This window comes from Gracilinanus agilis, chromosome 1 (genome assembly GCF_016433145.1).
Source record: "Gracilinanus agilis isolate LMUSP501 chromosome 1, AgileGrace, whole genome shotgun sequence".
NCBI lineage: Eukaryota > Metazoa > Chordata > Mammalia > Didelphimorphia > Didelphidae > Gracilinanus > Gracilinanus agilis.
Genome location: NC_058130.1, coordinates 771,070,294 through 771,092,042, shown reverse-complemented (window position 1 = coordinate 771,092,042; position 21,749 = coordinate 771,070,294). Strand labels below are relative to the sequence as shown.

General features: G+C 46.2%; 1 protein-coding gene across 1 annotated transcript in view; it reads right to left on the bottom strand.

Annotated features, from left to right (window-relative positions):
* Window positions 1-21,749, bottom strand: part of LOC123245271 (uncharacterized protein KIAA1671-like) — a 79,415-nt gene that overhangs the window by 40,251 nt on the left and 17,415 nt on the right. The window contains exons 2-3 of the mRNA XM_044674090.1: window positions 13,207-13,259; window positions 9,482-9,502 (exon numbers count right to left, since the gene is read on the bottom strand). Of these exons, the coding sequence (XP_044530025.1) occupies window positions 9,482-9,502; window positions 13,207-13,259 (74 nt within the window). The remainder of the gene's footprint in view (window positions 1-9,481; window positions 9,503-13,206; window positions 13,260-21,749) is intronic.

Here is a 21,749-nt window from a genome sequence, read left to right as displayed (position 1 = left end):
TCCTTAGAAATTATGGACTAGGATCTCTCTGATACTCTTCCAGTTCAGGGATGGGGATTTAGAAGACAGAAGCTGAAGCTATATTCTATCACATCTGATAACAAATGTTTTCTCTTCCTTCCTTTTCCTGCTACCATAGCCCCACCATTCTTCATAGTAGTGGTAGGGCCAGAGAATGAAGTACTTCATGTATAATACTGTACAAAGGAAAATGAATGAATGATTGAATAAAAAAATATTAAATGCCTAGTACTTGCTAAGTTCTAGACTAGTCTTAAGGAATACAAATTAAAAAGTGACATAATCCCTGTGGTAGAAGCAATATCCTAAACCTTCTCCCCATGCAAGTTAGTCTAATTTTCCTTAAAAGCAATGAGACAATTGTCAAGAATTGGTTACCTCAAATTAAAACAACTCTGAGGTACCACCTCATACCTATCAGATTGCCAGCATAACAGAAGACGAAAATGATAAAGTTTGAAGGGATGCAGGAAAATTAAAACACTAAAGCACTGTTGGTAGAGTTGTGATCTGACCCAACCATTCTAGAATGCAATTTGGATCCATGCCCAAAAAGCTCTAAAACTTTGCCTACCCTTTGATTCAGCAATATCACTACTAGGTCTGTGTTCCAAAGAGACATTTTTAAAGGAAAAGGACCTATTTATAAAAAAAAAATTTATTGTGGCTTTTTTGTGGTAGCAAAGAATTGGAAGTTGATGGGTTGTCCCTCAATTAGGGAATGACTGAACAAGTGGTAGTATATGATTATGATGGAATACTATTGTTTTAAAGAAATAATGAGCAGGATAGTTTCAGAAAAATCTGGAAAGACTTACATGAATTGATGCAAAGTGAGCAGAACCAGAAGAATATTTATACAGTGACAGCAATATTTTTAATGAACATCTATGAATGACCTACCTATTTTCAGCAGTGCAGTAATCTAAGATAATCCTACAGACTCATGATGAAAAATGCTATCTGCCCTCAGAGAAAGAATTGATGCAGTCTGAATGTCAACTGAAACATATTATATTTTCCTTCCTTCCTTCCTTCCTTCCTTCCTTCCTTCCTTCCTTCCTTCCTTCCTTCCTTCCTTCCTTCCTTCCTTTCTCTTCCTCCCTCCCTCCTTCCCTTCCTTTCTTCCTTCCTTCCTCCCTCCCACCTTCCTTTCTTCTTTCTTTTTTTTATGGAACATGGCTACTACAGAATTTTGTTTTGCATGACTATACATATTTGCAGTAAATTTTATTTTTCTTGCCTTCTCAATGGATGGGAGAGAGGCAAAGGGAAAGAATTTGGAACTGAAAATAAGATTAATTGAATTTAAAAGAGACAGATTTCTAGACATACTGAAGGAATAGCTCTGCCCCTAGAACTTCCATAAGGCAGGGAACAGGATCACAATCAGAATGACAGCCTTGGGACAGGGCAGGAGAGCTGAGGGACTTCCATGGGGCTATGGAGGCCCAGACTAGAAGGTTAAAAAAAAAAGGCAAAGACAAAACCTTAGAAATCACCCTCAATTTACAGATAAAGAGACTGAGGCAAAGAGAGATTTAAGTGACTTGTAGATAGCCAAATGAGTAGTGCCAAAGCTGGGCCTCTAACTTAGGGCTCCTAACTCTATATCTTTGTGTTCTCCTACAAAATCACTCTAAAGCGAAGATGTTAAATAAGCCAGCCATATTCCATACAACAGTTGGAACAAGAGTAAAATGTAATTGGAAAATGTTTAACATAATAATATAAAATTAAATTAAAAATAATAATACAAAAGAACATAGATACTGGTAATATGTGGTTTTCTAAGTCAATATGAGCCTGAGTGGCCCCTCTCTCTATTGGAGTTTGACCCAACTGAAACAAAAGCTATAGAACAGGGCCTGGGATGGGTACCTGGTTACCCCAGAGCCAAAGGGTCTGAGTTAAGATCTTCATCCTGCTTTATCACTATAAGATCCTTTTAGGAAGGTTTAAAGGGCCAAAGCCCCAATTGTCTTATTTGTGGCTATTCTCCCATTTGCCCTACAAGAGGTTCCAGGAGAAAAGAACAAGGGGGCAAAGAGAGGGACTTAAACCAAGGAATGGGAGAGCTGGAAGAGCCTTAGAACAGGGACATCAGGAGTTGGAGGAAGCTTAGAACAGGGAATGTAAGAGCAGGGAGGGGTCTTAGAACAGGGAGTATCAGGGCTAGGAAGGGCCTTAGAAAAGGAAATATCAGAGTTGAGAGGGGTCTTAGAACAGAGCGTGTCAAGAGTGGGGAAGGGTCTTAGAACAGAAAATGTCAGAGCTGGAAGGGAGCCTAGAACAGGGGGTGTCAGAGCTGGAAGGGAGCCTAGAACAGGGGGTGTCACAGCTGGGAGGGGGCTCAGAACAGGGAATGTCAGAGCTGGGAGGAGGCTTAGAATAGGAAGCTGGGTGCAACCTTGGAATGATACACTCACAAAACTATAAAATTTGACACCATCTTGTCCATCCTTCAACCCAATGCAGAAATCCCTCCTCCAGCCTCCCTGACACGTGGGCATGTAACCTTGGTTCTAGGGCATGTCCCTTGGGTTCTAGCTTACTCCCAGGGAGCCATCAGGTCATTCCACCGTAACTTAGCCAAACAGGAGACAGAGCCCAAGAGGCCACTGCTTAGGGTTTGAAAAACCCAACTGCTGAGAGTCCATTTCCCTCCTCAACTCCTCAATCACTCTCCCTTATTATTTCACAGGGAAAAAATCTCCCTTCCTCAGCCCACTGCCATCTGGCGCGCAGATCCCAATATGGAACAGAGTGGTGGGCTGCTGAAACGAAAGAAGCCTCATGGCCACTTGCCTGAGCTGGAAGCCCCTCTTGAAATCATCTCCTAGGAGGCAGAGACAGTCTGGTTTGGGATTTAGTGGCCGTGGGGTTGGGGTTGGGGTAGGAGAAGAGACAAGAAGACTGGCCTGTCAGCTGCTGGATGGAGGTTCTGCTTTGGGCTAGAACACGGACTTGGGGTATGACAGTAGCCAAGTCCCTGCCCCAATCTAGACCCGTTTCCTGCTCTGTAAAATGAGGATGGCCACGAACCTGCATGCACTCTTTCGGTGAACATTTAAAAAGTATTCCCTCCATGTACAGCCCTCTAATATTTAGTAACTATGAGGATGGGGATGTTGAGTTAAGGATGGTTCAGTGGACTGAGAGCCAGGCTTAGAGATGAGAGGCCTTGGGTTCAAATCTGACCCCAGAAATGTCCTAATTGTGTAACCCTGGACAAGTCACTTAACCCACATTGCCTGGCCCTTGCCATTCTCCTGCCTTGATTCTAAGACAGAAGGTAAAAAAGAAAAACAAAAACAAAATATTCTTGCCCTCGGGTAGCTCACAGTCTAAGAGGGAGAGAAAACACAAACACAGGTTCTACACCTGCCGGAAAGTGCTTTAGAGGGGTCTAGAACCAAATGCCAAAGGAAGTCGCAAGGGAAAGCTGTCACTGGCAGGAAGTCCCCCAGAGGAGGTCAGAATCCTGAGCATCATCAGTTCCTGAGTAATGAAGAACCCATTCAAAGGCTGGCTGGCTGCCTTAGTTACAAAACCAAAACCACCCCCACCTGGCAAGCATTCCTCGAGGCATCATGGTAAGAGCCTGAGATGAGAACAAATGTCTCTCTCACTCATGAACACAGCAGCAAAGACCACACTGCGAAGAAAAGGGGGCCATCGGGTCCAAGCAAGACGTCACCCACATCCCAAAGGTTGCATGGTGTAGCCCATGCCCAGGCAACATCTTTGGCAAGGGAAAGGCGATACCCGCTCCCGCTACACCTCATTCTGCCTGGAGCCAGCCGTATCATACTGAAGGGTGAGCTGCCCCTAAAATCAAGTAGTAATCTAGTTACTTCTCTGCAGCTTCTAGCTGCACTGCTTCACGATCTAAGAGCCTACTTGGCATAGGTTCATGGAGCCTAAGAGTTAGATGAAGTCTGTAGAGAATGTTGGGGCTAGACGGGGTCTTGGAACAGGGAGGTCTTGGAACAGTATCAGAGCTGGGAGAAGCCTTAGAACCTAGAACACAGAACATCAGAGCTAGAAGGGGTCTTGGAATAGTATCAGAGCTGGGAGAGGCCTTAGAACCTAGGCCACAGAACATCAAAGCTAAAAAGGGATCTTGGAACAGTGTCAGAGCTGGGAGAGGCCTTAGAACCTAGAACACAGAACATCAGAGCTAGAAGGGATTGAGACAGTATCGGATCTGGGAGAGGCCTTAGAACCTAGACCACAGAACATCAGAGCTAGAAGGGATTAAGACAGTATCAGATCTGGGAGAGGCCTTAGAACCTAGAACACAGAACATCAGAGCTAGAAGGGATTGAGACAGTATCGGATCTGGGAGAGGCCTTAGAACCTAGGCCACAGAACATCAGAGCTAGAAGGGATTGAGACAGTATCGGATCTGGGAGAGGCCTTAGAACCTAGGCCACAGAACATCAGAGTTAGAAGTGGTCTTAGAACAGTATCAGAGCTGGGAGAGGCCTTAAAACATAGACTGTCAGAGTTTAAAGGCGTGTTAGAAGAGTATCAGAGCTGGGGGAGGCCTTAAAACTTAGAAAACAGAATGTCAGAACTAAAAAGGCGTCTTAGAACAGTATTAGAGCTGGGAGCGGCAGTTAGAACCCACATCACCCAGGCCCATTCCCTTATTTTAAAAACAAAGGCACGTAGTCATCAGCTGGCTGGAGAACTGACTACAACTTCACCGTGGAGCCCGGATCGATACAGGGGTCTGGTGGCTCCCTTGATGATGAATCAAGGAGGCAGCATTCCAGAAACGCTGGCCCTGTGCCGGGTGCCACGTTCATCAGTATTCCTCCTGTCGTGGGCCACGAGGCCTGTCACTAAGAGGAGTCTCAGGCTCTGTCCGCACCAAGCCTTCCCCCAGAGGCACAGATGGAAATTAAAGGGACAAACAAAGGCAGGCAGGGGCGTCTGTCAGCAGCCTCTGCTGCCCCAGGAAGCTGAGCTGGGGCCTCCACCTTAAATAGCTGTGCTACTGGGGCCGGGAAAGCCACGGAGGCAGGATTTTTAATTCTCCCTCTAACTATTTATAGCTTGTTGATAAAGTACTGATCATTGCCCGACTTAATTAGATGATGAGGCCCCAGGCTCCTGCCCTGGACTGTACTAGAATAGCAGGGAAGCCTAGTGGCTGGTCACAGAACCTGCTGCCAAACAGATCACAGGATTGGAGGGGACCGACCCCTCCCCCCCACTTATTGTACAGATGAGGAAACTGAGGATCAGAGGGAATCGGTCACAGATCTTAAGCTGGAAGGGAATTCAGGGGCTGTTTAGCCCAGTCAGCTCATTTTACAGATGAGTGCATTGAGGCTTGTAAAGGGTTCCTAAGATCACAGAGCTAGAGCTGAAAGGTCCCTCTGAAGTCATCTAGTTCTTGGGGTCTACTCAAGGCTCATAAAGAGTTAATAAGACCTAGATCTCAGGCTGGAAGGGTTCTCTGAGGCTGCTTCATCCCTTATTGTACAGGTGAGGAAACTGAGCCTTAGGAACATTAGGTGACTTAGCTAAGGTCACACTGGATCATTAGTCTAGATCTGGAAGGGACATCAGAGATCAACTAATACAACCTTTTTGTTTTATAGATAAGTAAACTGAGGCAAACAGGGTTAAGTGACTTGCCCAGGGTCACACAGCTAAGTATCTGTGGCCAGATAAAGTCTTCCTGACTCCAAACCCAGCCCTCTATTCATTGTTCTCAGAGTCAGAGAACTAGTCAAAGATTCCAGCTCAGGTCTTCCTGATTCCAAATCCAGCAGCCTCCCCACACCAGGCTGCCTCTTTGTGCATCTAAAACTCTTCTGTGGGATTTCTTTCCTAGGAAGAAATCATAAATAGGAGAATATAAGCTCAAGTCAGGGAAGGTTTCGGTTTTGTCTTTCTATTCCTAGTGCTCAGCATGATGCTTGGCAGTGCAGTCCTGAATTCAAATCCAGCCTCAGAGACATACTAGCTGGATGACCCTAGGCAAGTCACTTCATCTTATTGGCCTCAGTTTCCTCATCTTTAAAAAGAGCCAGAGAAGGAAGTGGCAAAGCACTCACGTATATTTGCTAAGAAAACCACAAATAGGGTCACAAAGAATCAAACACAACTAGCCAACTTAACAACAAAGACACATAGTAGGTGCTTAATAAAATCTGTGGTTGATTCTTATCGTGTCTCTGGCCTGGTTTACAGGACGCACTAACATGAAAAACAGAACCCTTTGGGTAGGGCAGTTAGGGGGCTCAGGAGTTAAGAGAGCCAGGCCTGGAGACAGGAGGTTCCTGGGTTCAAATGTGACCCCAGATACTTCTTGGCTGTGTGACCCTGGGTAAGTCATTTAACTCAATTTAACTCGACAGCCTAGCCCTTATTGCTCCTCTGCCTTGGAACTATTACTTAGTATCAATTCTAAGGCAGAAAAGAAGAGTTTAAAAAAACAAACACCTTTATATAGCATTCCAAGTCCTTCTTTGTTTGGTCCCTTCTTAGCTTTCTAGTCTGCTTCCACATATTCTCAGCCCCAGTGACCCCAGGCTCCTTGCTATTCCCCAAACAAGACACTGCATCTCCAGACTCCGGGGCATTTTCACTGGTTATCCCCGAATCCCTAGAATTCTGTCCTGCCTCCTCTCTGCCTCCTGGCCCCCCCTCCTCTCCCCCCGCCCAAAACTACAATCTCACCTTCTCCGGGAAGTCTTTCCCAATCCCCCTTCATGCTTGTGTCATCCCTCTGTTGTTATTTCCAACTGATCCTGCCTCGTGTCTTTTGTTTCCATGCGCTCTCCTCCACCGGACTATGGGCTCCTTGACCCTGGCAGGGACTGTCTTGGCCCCTCCTCTGTACCCCCTGGTGCTTACCCCTGTGCCTACCACTTAGTAGGTGTTCAATAAACACCTCCTGCCTGCCTGCCTTCGCTCCCTCGACTCCTCCTTTCAACAAGGCAGGCCTGGCTGGAGGTCCTCGAGCAGAGGCCAGCCCAGGATGCCTCGGTGGGGATTCCTGCTCAGGGATGGGTTGGAGGACATGGAGCCGGAGGTCTCTTCCAGGCCTTGGATCCCGTGGTTCTTCCACGCTCTCAAAACCCTCATGGCCCACATGAACGTAAGTCCTTATTATTTCAGCTCCATTTATCAATGCAACAAGGTCATTTCACTTGGATCCAAAATGCTTCTGTAGGCCCGCTTTCAGCCCTTGGGTCATTCTTTCTTTCTGTGCTAAAAAAAAAAATCCCCAAGCCCCATTGTGATTTCATTTCAGCTCAGTGGCAATCGGTATGACAGCAGAAAAAAGATTTGCTGGGCCTCTTTCTGCTGCCAGCTAAGGATCTAAGAGGCCACGCATGCGCCCTTGGGTCTCAGGGTCTCTGTCTCAGCGAGGCACGTCTGGATCACCAGGGCTAAAGCAGTGGCTGGGCTCAATGGTAAGGGTGCAGTTCAGACAAGGCTTAGACAACGGGGCACATCCCGGCCCCGGGGGGGAGACAAGAGGAGAGTGAATGGCTTGGCTGCATGGGGCAGGCCACCACAGCAAAGTCACTGACCTGGGAAGGGTGGAGGTTTGGTGACCAACTGAGGAAGGCAGTAGAGAGAGAAGATTCAAGGCTGGATTAGGAGACAAACCAATGAAACCCTTCTTGGGCCACTTAAGAGAGGGCAGGATGGCCAGGGCTAGAGAGAGGCTGGTTCTTCCATCCTCTGCTCTGGTCAGAAGGTATCAGCCCAGGAAGGCCCCTAGAAAGTGACAGAGCACCCACAGGCAGGAAGATGGGTGGAGGCTAGAGTTCCTGCCATAGGAAGCTCAGATGAAGGAATCAGGGGGTTTTTAGGCCGGAGAAGACTCAGCAGGGGTGTGGGTGAGAGATACTTTTATGTATCTGAAGGGTGGGCACACAGAAGAGGGATTAGTTTTATTCAGCTTGGCTCCAGAAGGCAGAACAAGGAACAATGGGTAAAATGTACAGAGAGGTAGGTTTGATGTCAGGAAGAATTTCCTAACAATGAGAGGGGCCCAAAAAAGGAATGAATGTGTCGCCTTAGGGAGGAACGGGTTCTACCTTGAAGGTCTCCAAGCACTGGCTGAAGGTTCTAGAGCAGTGATTCCCAAAGTGGGCGCCACCGCCCCCTGGTGGGTGCTGCAGCGATCCAGGAGAGCGGTGATGGCCACAGGTGCATTTATCTTTCCTATTAATTGCTATTAAAATTTAAAAAATTAATTTCCAGGGGGCTAAGGAATATTTTTTCTGGAAAGGGGGCTGTAGGCCAAAAAAGGTTGGGAACCCCTGCGCTATAGAGAACTCCCTTAAAGGATGGGTTGCACTAAATGGTCTAAGAGGCCCTTTCCAACCTGAAAGTTCTGGATTTTCTCCACCGAAAACATTTGGTCTCCTTTTTCTCTTCAGCAGCCCAGGTCTTCTCTAGTCAACTGGGCCTTTATGATGGCCCCCCAGACTGTTAAAGCTGGTCAGGACCCTTGGGAGAGAGAAGTACATTCTCCTCCCATCAGAAAGGTTTACAGTGCACACAGATCTAGTGAAGGACTATTTCATTACCTCCATAACCCTCTTAGAGAGTATCATGTGAGTCTAAGGAAGAGGGTCTTGTTAATCAGAGAAATATAAGTAGGCTTCCTAGAGGAGGTGGTATTTGATTAAAGAAGGGAGAGAGCAGAAATCCTGCCAACCCAGTTTTGACCACCTCCACCACTGGGAAAGTTGCCAGGCAGTACAACGAATAGAGCACTAGTCCTGAAGTCAGGAAGACCCGAGTTCAAAATCCAGCCTCAGATACTTACTAGCTATGTGACTCAGGGTAAGTCACTTCACCCTGTTGGCTTCAGTTTCCTTATCTATAAAACGAGCTGGAGAAGGAAATGGCAAACCATTCTAGTATCTTCATAGCTGTGGGACCCTGGGCTAGTCACTTAACCTTGTCTGACTCAGTTTCCTCATCTTGTAAAATGAGATGGAGAAGGAAATGGCAAACCATTCCAATATCTTAGTAGCTGGGTGACCCTGGGCAAGTCGCTTCACCTTGTTGGCCTCAGTTTCCTCATCTGTAAAATGAGCTGGAGAAGGAAATGGCAAAACAGCTGTGTGACCCTGGCCAAGTCACGTCACCCTATTTGCCTCATTTTCCTCATCTGTAAAATGAGCTGGAGAAGGAAACGGCAAACCACTCCAGTATCCCTGCCAAGAAAATCCCTAATGGGGCCATGAAGAATCAGACCCAACAACTAAACAACAATATAAGAAATGACCGAGAAAACTCAAGTGGACGCTCATGATATCTGGTAGTGATTTATTTCATGACTTGCCCAAAGCCCTGATGGGACAGGAGATGGTTTCTAAACCAGCTTGACCACCCAATTCTCCAACAGGCCATTTGTGGCTTCTGTGGGAAACGGTGGTAAGATTCCAAGTCCTCTCTTTATGGAACCCACCGCATTATTCTCATGTGATTGCTGATGTCTTATCTATAGTCTCGCATTTCTGTCGTTGGGGAACCAAAGATGCTTCTTCAAACGCAGCATGGTCAACACTGTTAATTTCAGAGATCACATGTCGGGGAAGATCAGTGAAATCCCAGGGGAGGGAGAGACACTGACAAATCTGAATAGCAAATGCTTCTGACCCGCCGTTGCTAGGCGACCAGAATAGGTCGGTGGTACCCTGCCTGTCTCTCCTTCCCTTTCTCCCAAGGAGATGTTTTATCGTGGAATTCCTGAGCGCTGCTGATGCTTGCTGAGGGGCTGCTGAGACACAGGCTCAAATCAGGTGAGCCTCATTCCCTTCACCACTAAAGGTTCTAAAGAGGGGAGACCTCAGAGACCTTCACTTTACAGATACGGAAACAGAGGCCCAGTGAGAGAAAGTCACTTGCCCAGATGACACAGAAGGTTACAGAGCCAAGATTCAAACCCAGGTCCTCTAACTCTTTTCCACTGTCCTCATGCTGCCTGGAAACTATCAATCGGACCCCTGAACCAGGGAACAGAAAGAAACCTCCTACACTGTTCTCACTGTGTCCATTCCCCAGAAGATGTCCAATCTGATCTATCGATTTTGCTGTTCAATAGTCTTTCAGCTGTGTCCAACTCTTCATGACCCCATTTGGAGTCTTCTTGGCAAAAATACTAGAGTATCTTGCCATTGCCTTCTCTAGTTCATTTGACAAATGAGGAAACTGAGGCAAACAGGGTTAAGTGATTTGCTCAGTGTCACATAGCTTCTGAGTATCTGAGGCCAGATCTGAACTCAGGTTTTCCTGACTCCTAGTCCAGAGAGAGCTCTATCCACTGCACAACTTAACTATCACTATTTCAGGTCAATTAAGAACTATTTGAGCCTCAGTTTGCTCAATTGTAAGATATGGCGGTGGGAGGGGGCAATTCCAATCTTATGTTCCTAGGACTGCTTTCTGGAGCTTTGAGAAGCTAAAACCTGGGTCTGCTGACTCTCCCATCAGTAGCCTGTCCATTTGGCCCCATCTACCTGTATCCTCCCTAGCTATTGTAAGAGCTCAAGGCCTCAGGGGCCAGGAGAGACCCGAGGAGAGCCAGCAGGTCATCTGAAGAATGGAGGGTGGATTCCTAAATCTTCTTCAAAACAGACAGAAATCTTTTTTTTTTTAAACCCTTAACTTCTGTGTATTGGCTCCTTGGTGGAAGAGTGGTAAGGGTGAGCAATGGGGGTCAAGTGACTTGCCCAGGGTCACACAGCTGGGAAGTATCTGAGACCAGATTTGAACCCAGGACCTCCCGTCTCTAGGCCCGGCTCTCAATCCACTGAGCTACCCAGCTGCCCCTAAACAGACAGAAATCCTGACTAACGTCAACCCGGACTGATGTAGGAGTAGACTGGATTGATTCTGTTGTCCACCATATAATAGTTTAATGATTTAACTGATGGCCTCTGTTTACCTCCAGGACTTCAACTCAGATCTTGGCCTTGTACAGCAAAGGATCTCCCCACGTACTATATCAGGTTGCCTTTCCCTAGGCATCGCACCACCCTAAACCCTTCCCCCACCCCCTTTCCCATTTCTGTTCTCATTCATCCTATGAATGAGAATGTTCCTTTTTTTTCCCCTTAATGAGAATTTTCAGGCTCCAGCCAGCCCCCACATCCTAATTAAGCAAATCTTTCAGCCCACCTGGGCATCTTGAGAAGGAAGCAGAGTGTCCCACCTGGGAAGCCATGCTCAGCATGCTTCAAGGAGGCATCAAAGCTAGCAATTTTCTCTCTGATCTCATTATTCTGGCCCAGAGCTGCTAGGTGGTAAAGGTCCTTAGAAATGGGACCACCTCTGACTTTTAAAGCACACGACTAACATTGAAAATTTGTGTCCCCGGGGGCAGCTGGGTAGCTCAGTGGATTGAGAGTCAGGCCTAGAGACAGGAGGTGCTGGGTTCAAATCTGACCTCAGACACTTCACAGCTGTGTGACCTTGGGCAAGTCACTTGACCCCCATTGCCTACCCTTACCACTCTTCTGCCTTGGAACCAATACACAGTATCGACTCCAAGATGGAAGGTGATGGTTTAAAAAAAAAAAAAAGAAAGAAAATTTGTGTCCCCCTCTGGCCACCAGCATGGGTAGAAGAAAGAATTGGGGTTGGGGGGGAGAAGGAGAAGCCAAATATTTTAATAATATACCAGTGAGGGGGCAAGTAGATGACTCAGTGGATTGACAGCCTGGACTAGAGAAAAAAGGTCCTGGGTTCAAATCTGGTCTCTTTCTAGCTATGTGACTCTGAGCAAGTCACTTAATCCCCACTACCTAGCCTTTAATCCTCTTCCGCCTTGGAACCAATATCCCTAAATCTATCTCTCTGAAGGTTCTCCCATTTGTCCCTGGTTCTGCCCTTTGGGCAGCTAGGTGTTTCAAGTGACTTGAATGCAAGGCCTGGAGTCAGGAAGACCTGAGTTCAAATATGACTTCAGACACTTACTAGCTGTGTAACCTTGGGCAAGTCACTTAATCCCATTTGCCTCAGTTTCCTCATCTGTAAAATGAGTTGGAGAAGGAAATGGCAAACCACTCCATCATCTTTGCCAAGGAAACTCCAAATGGGGTCACATAGAGTCAGATATGACTGAAACAACTGAACAGCAACAAAACGGAGAAGATTGGAATCAATGATTCCCAATGATTCTCCCTCCCCTTTACAACACCGACATCCTCTATCACTTGTTCATACCATATGCAAATCGACAAAAGAATATTGACAGCATTCAGGAGCACCAAAAAAAGAATATTCTATAAGAAACAGCAATATACAAGTAACAGGTAAGATGGTTATAAATCATTCTTATCTGTTCATTAAAGTAGGCCCCTTAAGGAGACAACACTGTATTGACTTCACCTGAGTTATGACATAAACTTGACAGCAATAAAATGGAATTCCTTTCAAGGGGAGGCTGTAATTCAGAGAATCAGAGAATCTCTGAGTCGTTAAGGACATTAGCAGCCATATCATTTAGCCAAAGAATCAGCCATAACGAGGGCTCCACCAACCTCTCTGTCATGGCAGCCCATTGACAACTCTCATTGTGGAAAAGTCTCTCCCGAGATCAATTAGCTTCTCTAATGATTCCTAGTCCACCTCTTAACTACTGGTTCTACTCTCTTTGGCCAACATTTGGAGTCTTCCCTAATTCAGATGGGCCTCCTTCCACAATCAGGAGCAATAAATAGGGCTGTCATATATACATTTAACTCTCAAGGGCAGCATTTGGGGGAAATGGTTAAGAGCTGAAATCTGGACCTGAATCCCAAATCTGCCTCTCAGTAGCTAACTGACCTTGAACAAACAAAAACAATGCAACCAAGATTAGATGAGAAACAACAAAACGAGAAAAAAAGTATAGCAAATGTCTCTGACAAAGGCCTCATTTCTCTATTATATAGATAAGAATACAAAGCATTCCCTAACTGACAAATGGTCAAAGGATGCGAACAAGCAGTTCTCAGATGAAGAAATTAAAACTATACACAGTCATATGAAAAAAATGCTTCAAATCACCAAAATAAAATAACTCCAAGGTACCACCTAACACCTATGAGATCAGCTAATAAGACCAAAAAGGAAAATAATAAATGCTGGAGGAATATGGGAAAATTAGGATACTAATACATTGTTGGTGGAGCTGAGAATTGATCCAACCGCTCTGATGGCCCAAGGGCCATAAAACTTTGACCCAGCTCCAGATACTAGATCTATATCCCAAAGAGATCAAAGAAAGAGGAAAAGGACTTACTGATACAAAAATATTTAAGGCAGCTCTTTTTGTGGTAGCAAAGAACTGGAAACTGAAAGGATGTCCATTAATTGGCTGGATAAGTTGTGGAATATAATTGTAGTGGAATATTATTGCACCATCAGAAATGACGATAATTTTTTTGTTTTGTTTTGTTTTGTTTTGGTTTTTTTTAAACCCTTAACTTCTATGTATTGGCTCCTAGGTGGAAGAGTGGTAAGGGCAGGCAATGAGGGTCAAGTGACTTGCCCAGGGTCACACAGCTGGGAAGTATCTGAGGCCGGATTTGAACCTAGGACCTCCTGTCTCTAGGCCTGACTCTCAATTCACTGAGCTACCCAGCTGCCCCACAAGATATAATTTTAAAAAAATCTGGAAAGATTTATATGAACTGATGCAAAATGAAGTAAGTAGAACCAACCAGGAGAATGTTGTACACAGTAATAACAATAATGTATGATGATCAACTGTGGATGACTTCACTAGTATCAGCAACGCAAGGATCCAGGACAGTTCCAAAGGACTCGTGATTAAAGGTTCTCCACTGCCACAGAAGGAACTGATGGGTGGGAGTCTGAATGCAGATTGAAGCATGCCATTCTTCACTTTTATTTCCTTCATGAATTTTTCTTTAGTGTAAGCAATATGTGTCTTCTTTTGCAACAGGATTAACACAGAAATATGTGTTGCATGATAGTACATGTACAACCTATATCATATTCCCTGCCTTCTTGGGGAAGGGGGTGGAGTTGGAGGGCAGAAGAGAACATGGATTGCAAAATGTCAGAAAACAATTACTGAAAATTGTATCAACATGTAACTTGGAAAATAAAATAAAATAAAAAATAAATGACGTTGGACAAGTTAACTGTTTCAATCTGAGCCTCAGTCTTCCCTGTCTATAAAGTGGGAGTAATAAACTCTCACTACCTATTTAAAGGCTATTTGGTGCAAAAATTACTTAGTTGTATAATTATTAGTCAGAATTAGGTCAAAGGATAAGAGGGAGGAGAGAGGCTGACACACTGAAAAGAGTATCAAAAAATACAGATAGTTCATTTGAGCAGAGCTGGGTCACGGCTATGGCTAAGTGAAGCAAAGAAAGAGGGAAAACTTTATAGAAGGGATTCACAGTAGAACCATAAGAGCTTCAATTTAGAGATGGAAGGGCTATCTGGTCCAGCCCCGATATTTTACAGGGGAAGAAACTGAGGTGCAGAGAAGTGGCCAAAGATCACCCAGAGAACATTCATCAGAGATACTCCAAACTCTCTCCCATCCCCTGCCTCACTCCACCAGCCATGTTAAGAAGATACCAAACAAACAAACCCTGGAGAAAGGACAGGAAAAGACAACACCAAAACCATAGACCTAGACTTTGTTGTGACTTGACTGGCCCAACATGGAAGGTCTCCCATCCCCTCTTCTCTGTATCCTTTATCTCAAGTCTGCAAAGCCTGCCACGATCGAACCTGGCTGGCATGGCTGAAATGGGCTTTCTCTGATCAGATCTTGGCAAAAGAAAAAATTCCATGGCTCTGATTATGTATAGGAAACTGCCTTCCTCCAAGTGGGAAAATCTAAATCTAAAGACTGGTTTTGTTTGGTCGGGTTTTTTTTTTTTTAAAATACCATAATCCTCATCAAAGGCTCAGACAATCCCATCTGTGTAAGTCCACGGGCAGTCACTGAGAGGAACTTCATGTGGCCCGACCTCCTTTCAAAGGTAGAAATTTCCTCATTTCTAAACTGAGGCTATTGATTAGCTGGTAGCTCTTATCAAACTTTAAAAAAATTTTTTTCAATCACTAAATTCAATAGAAATAATTTCCTTGGCAAACCTAGAGATGGTGTGCCTTCTGAGGAGACTGCAAGCTTCACCATCCATACTGCCTGAGGGGTCCACGTCACAGAAAAAAGGATAATAAGAACCCCTAGACTAGACTAACATGATCTTTATGATCCTTCTCAGTTCAGACATTCCTTGTTCTAAGGTCTCTCCAATTCTGAGATTCCCTGTTCTGCCATTCTCCTGATTCTCCCCCCACAGAGCCTCTGCTCTCTCCTCTCTTGGAAGTTCTCCCTCCTTTCTCATTTACTCTAGAACAGGGGTCAACAACGTATGGCTCTCGAGCCATATCTGGCTCCACCTCCTGACCGGCCAGTCCGGGCAGAGCCCCAGGATGTACCTCAGGGGGCCCTTCAGCCCCTTCCCCATATTCCAGCGCCTGCCGCCTCCATCCTCCTCCTTCTGCAGGCGTTTATGGCTCTCACGGCCAAAAAGGTTGCCGACCGTTGCTAGAACATGGCCTCCAGGGAGTTGGGTAAATAAGGGACCGATGCTTGTTTTTAGAGAGCACAGAGGCCTTTCCTTCTACACGAGAATCCAACAGGAATGCTAAGAGCCCCCCAAAGCTTCAGGCAGAAGGCATAAAAGGGCACGTGTACCCAGTTAAGTGATACTAGTTTGTCACACTCTGGGATTGGGGTTTTAACACTTAAAGTAGAATGAGATTTTCAAAGGGAGGTAATGAAGACAATTCCTGCTCCCCTAGAGTGAGCCCTGAATGATTCAGGTCCTGAAATCCATTTAAAAAACTACCCCCAAGAGATGACATCTCACCCAAACATATTAGAGTCGGAGGTGGTAAGAAATACCAACCAATTATTGCCTACTAGTCATGCTGAATAAACTCTATGGAGGATGAGGATCTCTGATGGCACAGTAGAAAGATCGGCAGACCTGGAGTTGGGAAGGGTTGATTTCAACAGTCAGGACTGGGACTTAACCTCTATCTGACTCAGTTTCCTCATCTGTTAAATGGGGGTCACAAAAGCACCTATTTCTCCAGGTTGTTGTGAAAATCAATGAGATAATGATTGTAAAGTGCTTAAGTGCCTGGCACAGAGTAGATGCTATACAATTTTAGCTGTTATTATCTTAGGTAAAGTCACTTAGCCTAGTTAAGACTCTACTCTTTTTGCCCCATCTGTAAAATGGGGATGAGGGAGGGAGGTGCTAGAGAAGGTGAGGTTCCTTCTAGTGTCAAGATAGAGAACTCTGGGAGTCTAAGGGCACCCCTGATTGTTCACTCCTAACACAAATCCAACTTGGGCATTTAAAGGTCTATTGATAAAAGAGACAAAACTTTTCCAGACCTCAACCTACGTCAGGGTAATTCATTTCAATCTCCAGGGCCCTGAGGGACTATTTTGTTCCCACATATTGATAAAAGGCTGCTAGTAAAACAAATCCTGCAACTGGGGGTGGGAGGAGGGGGGTGGTGAGGGGAGAGAGAGAGAGGTGGAAAGAAAGAAAAAGAGAGGAAGAGAGAAAGAGGGAGAAAAAAGACAGAGAGAGAGAGAGAGAGAGAGAGAGGAAGAAAGAAAAAGAGAGAGGAAGGGGGAGAGAAAGAGGGAGAAAAGAGACACAAAGAGAGGAAGGAGAGGGAGGGGGAAGAGAAAGAGAGAGAGGGAGAAAAAGAGAGGAAGAGGGGGAGAGAAAGGAGGAGAGTGAGAAGGAATGAGAGACGGGTAGAGAGAGAAAAGAAAAATTTCTTCCCCCCCTTCCAAAAAGGAATTAACTTCTCCTATGAAGTCATCTGAGAAACAGAATCAGATTTCAACTAGTTGTGTTTTTCTGGTCTGCACAGCCAGAACAAGCCTAGCTACCAGTCAGGGAGGGGCTGGAGGATCACCATCCCTTCCCTTAAAAGAGTTTTCTCTTATAACTGGGTTCCCAACTGCCCTTGAGGTAATCAGAAGAAAAGTGCCACTGCTCTGTGGCAAGGGCCTTAGAAGAGGGAATGAAGGATGGGGAAGGCCTTAGAACAGGAAATGTCAGGACTGGGCGGGACCCTAGAACCTAGACTGTCAGAGCTAGGAGGAGACTGAGAACAGAGAATGTCAGAGCTTGGAGTCATTTCACACATGAAGAAAATGAAGCCCAGTGACCTCTCCAAGGTAACACATCTAGCCAGTGGCTAGATCCTTGAGACTGGAGCCAAGGTCTATTGACTTCATTACAAGGGGTCAACCCCATTCTTCATCCTGAAAAGTCCTTTTAAATCCGCCCTGTTAACCGTGCAGGGTAGTGGGTTGGCAATCACGTGGGAGTCGAACTGATGGCACTTTAGAATATCTGGGCGGCCCTGGGCCATCAGTCCATCTTTCTAGGCCTCTTTTTCCTCTTCTAGGCATTGGACCTAGGGATTCTCTATGGTCCTCTCCACCTCTAGCACCCATGTTTGAAGCTTCCCTTCAGCTCAGCTCAGTCAGTCAGATTACAAGCATTTAATAAGCGCCTACTACATGCCAAGCCCTAGAGATACCAAGAAAGGCAAACGCAGTCCCTGCCCTCTAGGAGCATTCTGGCTAATGGGGGAGACGATATACAAACAACTATGAACAAAGAACCGTCGATGGGGCCCAGTGGAGCCCAGCGACAGAGGGAGGGCCCGAGAATTCAAAGATTTCCTCTAGAAAATGGGACTTGAGCTGGGCCTGGAAGGAAGCCAGGGAAGCCGAGAGGGAGAGGCGAGGACAGCTGTGACAATTGATGTTCTGAGGTCCCTCCCGGCTCTGACTTTCCATGAAATTGGTCTATGACAATCCCATCCCAGATGTACGTAGCCCAGCTCTTTGGTTTTCCTACTTTGGAAGCGGCCCAAGCGGTGGCATCATCTCTCCAGGGACCCACGGGGAGAAAGTGAGGCTGACTCTGCTGAGGAAAACAAAATGATTCCGAGAATAGCTGAATTCCCTCAAATTGTGTAGTCAGTCAATGGCAGAGTGAATCAGGAACCTAAGAGCTCTGGAAGCAGCTGATTATTGATCAGAAAGTGAACGGAAGGGCCCTGCTTCTCGCCTGGCCCTCCCCCCAAAAGCCAGCAAGATCGAGGGACCCCACGAGCCTACGATCTCCACGGGGCCTGCCTGAAAATGTCCAGTTATTCCATCTCTGCACTCAGTAAGGGACATCAGAAGTGATCAATCCATGCCCCTTGGTTCGGGCATGCCGCAGGGCTGGCTTAGCCGTGGTTGATTTCATTTCACGTCCTAGACCGTGTGAATGAGCAGGTCTGTGCTGTCGGCCAGCCATGACCGATAAAATCGGTGACTGCGGGAAAAAAAAAAACCAAAAAACATTGTGGCCCATTTAAAATGGGACTGGACTAGGGTCAGGCCACCTTCCCCAGGCCACTCCCTAAGCAAGGGTGGAATGGCTCCACTTCTGGCACCTGAAGAGGGCCGACTGGTCAGTGGGTGCTGCCTGACCGGGCTAGAGGCAGCCTTGATTTAGACGAAGAGAACCTAGAAAGTCAGCACTGGGAGGAACCTTAGAACAGAGACTATCAGAGCTGAGAGGGGCCGTGGAACAGGGAATGGCAGGGCTGGGAGGAAAATGAAAACACAGACTGTCCCTTGGAAGAGATCTGGAAACGTGAGATGTCGGAACTGGGAGAAATTGTGTAACATAAGCAGGGAAGAATCTTAGAAAGAAGAGACTTAGAACAGGGAATGTCCGAGCTGGGAAGGGCCTCAGAGAATGTGGAAGGCCAGAGTTGGGCAGAGATTAAGAACAAAGAAGGGAAAAAGCAAGGAGGGAAATGAGAAGACAGAAAGGACTCGAGCAAAGACTAGAAAGCAGGGAGGGAAACGAGAAGACAGAATGCCAGCTGAAAGGGGTCTCTCTTGGAACGTGGAATGTCAACGCTCAGAGGAAGCTTAGAACACTAACTGGCAGAGATAAGAGGAACCGAAAAATTCCTCTGCTCCAATCATCAAGAAGAGGAGGAAACCAAGACCAAGGGAAAAGGACTGACTTGCTTACAGGCAGCCAGTCAAGCGTGAAGTGACTTAGTTGAGTGTGGACTCTAAATCTCAACCTCCTTCCCTTCCAGTGAGGTAGAACAAGCCAGGGGGCCTGATCTAGGACCTGCTTTCTCTTCCTCCCAGACCCAGAGATACAAGAGAAACCGAGAGAGTGTGTCTGTTGTGCTAATTGGCTGCAAGGAACCAAAAACCTTTTTGATGGGAAGGAGGATGACGCCGAGGAGAAACACATACTCTGACCCTGAAACAAATGGAAAGAGAAATGCTTTTTACAGATCAACTGGAAAATAGGATTGGAAAGCCGGGAGAGAAGGTATCGTAAAAAGGCTAGATTGAGATAGGGAGACAAGGACAGGGAAGGATGAACAAGCAGAATTAAAGTCACAAGAAATGAGATTTTTATAGGACTTGACACTTCCAAATAGCTTTCTAGAGCATCACGACTTCGTTTCATTAAATAACTACCTTCTTTAAGGCTGGTAGCACCAGCCCAGAGATTACCTCAACTTTGCTGATAATGAATCCTAGAATTGAAGCCTGAAAAGAACCTTAGAGGGCAGCTCGTTTAACACCCTCATTTTACAGATGGAGACACTGAGGCCAAGAGAGGAAAAAGGGAATTGTCCAAGCACCCAACTGGTAAGGGAGCTATTGTTTAAATCCAAATTCAAGTCCAAGATTTTGCCCACAATGGTGGGACCCAGAGAGGAGATAGTTCAGACACCTTCGGGTCGGCCCCACAAGAATCCCAGGAGAGTCTCTATGTAAAGATGCAAACTTTCCAAGTTTAGGGGGAAGGATGTATTTTGACACATTCTTTTTCTTTTTTTCTTTAACCCTGACCTTCCGTCTTGGAGTCAATACTGTGTATTGGCTCCAAGGCAGAAGAGCGGTAAGGGTAGGCAATGGGGGTCAAGTGACTTGCCCAGGGTCACACAGCTGGGAAGTGTCTGAGGCCAGATTTGAACCCAGGACCTCCCATCTCTAGGCCTGGCTCTCCATCCACTGAGTTACCCAGCTGCCCCCTGACTCATTCTTTTTTCAAAGACAAATCTTGGAGAGTCGGGATTTCTTGTTTCCTTTTGGGAAAAAATAGGGTTGAGGCCAAGAAATCTTCCCTTAGAGTTCATTTACCCAAAAGAGCAAAGAAAGACCCACAGGACGCCCCGCCTTCAAGAAGCTCACATCCTAAAGGAGTAAAGAACCGTGGAAAATGGCGGAGAGTCCCTGAGGCGATAACCGGTTGAGGAGCATCAACTTCCGCCTCAGAACTCACAATTCTCCCACTCAGAACCTTGAGGTACGGCCAGGGAAGAGGCTGGCCTGCTCCACCCAGGCAGGGCCCCCAAGAGCAACAGCCTGTCTGTACTTGCGGCAGGTATCAGGACACCTTGCTCGGGCCCGAGGTCTTGTTTCTCTGCCAGCCCACTGGGGCCTCTGCATTCCGAGCAGCTCGATGAAACGGGGTCCAGAATGCAGTGGGCAGAGAGGCCTTGCCAAGATCTCGGGGGAAGGTGGGGCGCCCGCAGCTGTCCCAACAGCCCTCCCTCCTCCTGCCCTCCAAGGCGCAGACAGTTAGAAAGAAGGGAAGAGCGTGGTCTGGGCCTCTCCTCCAAGAGTTTCTAAGGTGAAATTATAGGTGTGCGCAGGGATGGGGACTCTGCTAGAAAAAACACGGAGGGGGGCGTGCCGGGGAGGGAAGGGAAGGGGGGGTAGTTTAATTATTGCTGCCTGCCTCGGGGGAAAACCAAATATTTGGATTCATTGCACAGCTCAGCAGGAATTTTAACTCTGTGTGTACAGTTCCCGGGAGATTTTACCAGGGAAAAGAAGTCAGAGCCTGGAGGAAAGGCAGGACTTTTGAGACCCAGGCTCTTCCCGGGACTGATGCAAGGCCCAGAGAGGGGGTCCCCAGCCCAAGGTCACACAGCCAGCTAAGACGGCAAAGCCATGCCTGGAAACGAGCCTTTTTTTTTTTTTTTTTACTCCTGCACCCAGTATGCTCTTTTTATTATATATATATATTTTTAAACCCTTAACTTCTGTGTATTGACTCCTAGGTGGAAGAGTGGTAAGGGTGGGCAATGGGGGTCAAGTGACTTGCCCAGGGTCACCCAGCTGGGAAGTGTCTGAGGCTGGATTTGAACCTAGGCCTGACTCTCAATCCACTGAGCTACCCAGCTGCCCCCAGTATGCTCTTTTTACCATAGCATCCTGGTAAAGCCACATTCCTTGAGGCAGAGAATAACATTTTTTAAATTCTATTTCTGCAAAATCCCTTTTACATATGTAGGTTCTGGAGACCACTAGGTGGCTTAGTGGATTGAAAGCCAGACAGGTCCTGGATTCAAATGCGGCCTCAGACACTTCCCAGCTGGGTGACCCTGAGCAAGTCACTTAACCCCCATTGCCTAGCCCTTACTGATCTCCTGCCTTGAAACCAATACATAGTATTGATTCTAAGATAAAAGGTAAGGTTTTTTTGTTTATATATATTTTTTCGCTTTAGATATAGTTATAGATTTTTATTTTGTTAAACATAATATGTTATTATAGTATATATTATACTAATTATATTAAATTATCTAAATTATATTCTGATTCTAAGAGAGAA